This window comes from Phoca vitulina, unplaced genomic scaffold (genome assembly GCF_004348235.1).
Source record: "Phoca vitulina isolate PV1807 unplaced genomic scaffold, GSC_HSeal_1.0 scaffold14, whole genome shotgun sequence".
NCBI lineage: Eukaryota > Metazoa > Chordata > Mammalia > Carnivora > Phocidae > Phoca > Phoca vitulina.
Window position 1 is genome coordinate 15,564,397 of NW_022589717.1, and position 4,251 is coordinate 15,568,647.

At 30.5% G+C, this 4,251-nt stretch overlaps 1 protein-coding gene across 1 annotated transcript; it reads right to left on the reverse strand.

Annotated features, from left to right (window-relative positions):
* Positions 1-3,229: 3,229 nt before the first annotated feature.
* LOC116637364 (ATP synthase subunit f, mitochondrial-like) lies at positions 3,230-3,483 on the reverse strand. The gene is made up of 2 exons (XM_032412719.1): positions 3,363-3,483; positions 3,230-3,246 (listed from the first exon to the last, which is right to left on the reverse strand). Exons 1-2 carry the CDS (start codon positions 3,481-3,483, stop codon positions 3,230-3,232), a joined length of 138 nt encoding a protein of 45 aa, XP_032268610.1.
* Between the last annotated feature and the right edge of the window lie 768 nt (positions 3,484-4,251).

Genomic DNA, 4,251 nt, shown 5'->3' on the forward strand with positions numbered 1-4,251 from the left:
CAACAGTGAACCAATCTGACCTTGGAGTTTTCTTTGTGGGAAAGTTTTTATTTTGATTTCAATTCCCTTAATACAAATACAAGGATTAAGATTTTCTATTTATTCTTGCTATCAGTTTTAGTAATTTATGTCTTTCAGGAATTTCTTCCTTCTTTTTAAGTTGTCAATATTAGTCTAACATGTCAATAAAGTTCTCATATTCCCTCATATTTTTAATTTCCTTATGGCCCTTTAGTGGGGCCCACTCTTTCATTCTTGGCATTGATAATTTTGTTCTCTTTCCTTTTTTCTTATCATTCAGTGTAGGAGCCTCTCTTGTTGATATTTTCTAACAACTTTGGACTTTCTTAATTTTTCTCTATTTTTCATCTGTCTTATATTAATTTCTAATCTTGTCTTTATTTTCTATCCTTCTACTTACTTGAATTTAATGGTTCTTTTTCTAATTTTTAAGGTGGGAGCTTTGCTCAGTAATTTTAGACTCTTCTTTTCCAATAGAAACATCTAAAGTTGTGCATTTCCCTTTGTTTCTATAGTTAAATGCTTTAAATTTTTAAAATTTTGATGCTTTTTTTTATTATCATCCAGTTCAAAATATTTTCCCGTTTCCTTTATTATTCTTTTTATCTATAAGATATTTAAGTATACTTTGTCTGATTTTCAGATATTTGAGGGCATTTCTGGATGTTATATTTTATTGCTTTCTAATTTATTTCTTTTGTAGTGAGAAAAGATTCCTTGGGAGATTATTTGTTTTTGAAATAGATGGAGACTTATTTTTAAATGCAGCATGGAGTCATTCTTGCTGAATGCATTATGTGTACCTGAATGTGCATTCTGAAGTTAGTGGATATAATATTTTTTTAAGTGTTAATTAGACTAAGGTTGTTGATAGTGTCAATCAAATATTCTATATCCTTGCTCATTATTTTTGTCAAGTTCCCTTTATCAATAACAGAAGTAAGGGGTGCCTGGCTGGCTCAGTCGGTTAAGCATCTGACTTTTGGTTTCAGCTCAGGTCATGATCTCAGGATTGTGGGATTGAGCTTCATGTCAGGCTCCATGCTCGGTGTGGAGTCTGCTTGAGATTATTTCCCTCTCACTCTTCCTCTGCCCCTCCCCCCAACTCACATGCACTCTCTCTCTCAAATAAATAAATAAAATCTTTAACAAAGTTTATTTTCTTTTAAATCTCCACCTATTATTGTGGATTTACTTATTCTTACATATGTATTGTCAATTTTTGCCTCATATATTTTAAAGCTCTGTTGTTAAGTGCATATATATTCATAATTGTTATATCTATACAATATATTGACTTTTCAATGATTCTATAAGGAAAATTGAGCTCTTATTGTTAGTTCTTGCCTTTTTGCAAGTTTAACAGTATTTCCCTTTTGTTTGGATTGTTAGGCCCATTTATATTTAATATAATTATTAATAGGGTTGGTTGTATTTACTTTTGCCATTTGCTTTTTGGAAGGTAGAGTTACTTCTATGCTTTCATTTATTTATTTATGTCATTTTTTTGTGTTGATCAAATTCTCTTGATTTGGGAAATTTTTTTAGGGGTTTCCATAATTTACATAAGTTTTAGGAATGCTTGGGGAGATCTCCATAACATAATTTATTGAAAAAAATTTAGAAGAAATTTAGAAGAGTGTATTTATTATGGTATTTTGTATAAAAAAAAGTCCAAAACATTCTATATATATTTGTGTACATATATGTATCAATATTTATATATCTCTCTATACACACATGTGCACACACATACACATATGGCTGACACAAAATATGGAAGAATACATAGAACATTTGAAAGAGGACAAGAAGGAAGATGGTAAGTAAAACATACAGGTTAGGAGAATTTCTTCATTGGAATTCTACCATATACAATAATTATAGAAATACTATAATATCAGTACTTAGAACAAATTATTATGTATATTTTCAAAATTACTTTTAGTTGATAAACATATATCCTTGCTTTCATATAAATATACATATACCTGCACATGCAATATGTGTGTGTGCATCCACACAAGATCAAATGTGATTTTATTTATCTGAAAAGATGGCCTCAGAATCAGTTTCTGCATTTTGGTTTTGTTATTTTATATATTTTAATTAATTTAATATTTTAATTAAAATATTTTAATTTAATTAAATTTAATTTAATATTTTAATTACTGTTAATGGAAAAAATAATATAACTCTTTTAAGAAAATTAAATAATCATCGAAACTCATTTAAAAATATTTATTGAGTACCAGACAATATTCTAAATTATTTGTGTTGTTTTATGAAAATAATTTTGGGAATAAAAATGCAAATTAAGGTAATTGTGTAACTTCCTCCTTGTCTTATATATTTTACCATGAAAAAATAATAGAAAAAATATATTTTTCTCAAATATAAGTATCTTCTTTATCATAAAACTAAATCAATGTCATTAGCATAGAAAACAATATTCATCTCTCCAAACTAGCCAATGCTGCACAGCAAATAAAAGTAGCTTCTATTTTCTTAAAAGACTTGTTACTTTTCCTTAGCTAAATAAGTGACTCACAATTTGAAAATGGCTTTTTGTTGTAAAACAGTAGTATACATCTCTTGATGTATATAGTTTTGCTTCGTAATTGTGGGTTTATTCCAACATATATGTACATGAATTTATTATTTATATTAAAATGCCAAATAGCCTCAAAGCAGCAAAAGCTAGAAAAAAAATTAATGTCAAAATATACATGTCAATAATTTAGTTATTTATATGGTCCCACTGGATTTATTTCATATGGGAAACAAACTTGATTCTTTAAAAAATAAACTGAAAAATTGGATCAATTGAAGTTTGAATTAATTTCAATGCTCAAAGCAAAACTACATCGGAAGGACAACATTGCAACTACTGCAAATAATAAAAATGTATAAATTTGGCATTTATTATTTTTGTAGAATACTAATGTAAACTAGCCTATAATCTTTATTTTGAGTAGAGTAAATGTATTAATATTTAGTCTTATTTATGAATTCCACTCAACAGAATTAAATAAGTCTATGTTGAACATATACAATGTACAGAAACTTAGCTAAATACTGCAAAATATAGAGATGAGCATTCATCTTTTCTTGGATGTTAATATGAAAGGATTCAAGGGTGCCAGGCAAAGGTCATGGTCAGGAATGCCAGATGTGCCTCCACACTGGGCTCTCTTCAGTGGTACTTTCATAGCCGCTCGTGTTTGAGTTCCTTGTAACACGACAGTAGTTGAAAAGCACATAAGCTGCCAGCACTATAGAAATCCCAGCAACGCCCCCTTTCTTCACATTGACATACTTGTTGTAATACTGCTGGTAACCTCTTTGAAATGCTCCAGCAATGCCCTTAGGGGTGAAATCCAGCATCAGTATCCAGCTGGGCAGCTCTCCTAGTTTCACATCCATGAGCATCTTCTCCTTCACTGGTACGACTGACGCCATCTTGGAGTCCTGGGTCCATAATATTAAATATAATGATAATCAGTGATATTGGAAATTCAAACCGCTGTAACTTTTTGGAGAAGAGAAAAATCACATAAAGTTGGATGGGACAGAAAATTCTTCAGTGTGACAGAAGTGATAGAAGGAGAGTGGAAACAATATGAGGATAAGAGGAAAGCAGACAGATGCCTACTCTGCCAGTTTATTTATTAATATTAATGACAAATCTGATTTGTTGATACTCTGTACTTCCTTTTAAAGATGAAGCTTAAAGAATTGAAGTGAATCTCCTTTCCAGTATTTAGCTGAGATGTTTAGAAACCAACAGGGACCCCACAAATATTCCTCTTTTAAAACCCAGGGCAACTAATAGGCTAACTATTTTTCTGTGTCCTCCTTTTTCTTCTGAAACAAATCACAAATAGCTAAGCTATTTTTGAAACAGTCTAAGGAGTGGAACAATTTCCTAATTATCAACATTCTTGTTTCTGTCAGACACAGATACACAGCCTATTTTACCCATTGTACATCCTTTTTTGAAAGAATTTTGCAGACCATTACCTTGAACCACTGTGAAAATATTTTTTAAAAGTAATAATCAGAGAACTATGGATTTAAAAGGTTATTTTAATGTTGTTTCTGATCCATTTTCACACTATTTCAGAAGTTAGCTGTGGTAGGCATCCTCTAAGATGGCTTGCAATGATCCCCACCCCTTGGTATTCATGCCCTTGTGTAATTTTCTGCCCTTCAGTGTGGACTAAGTTC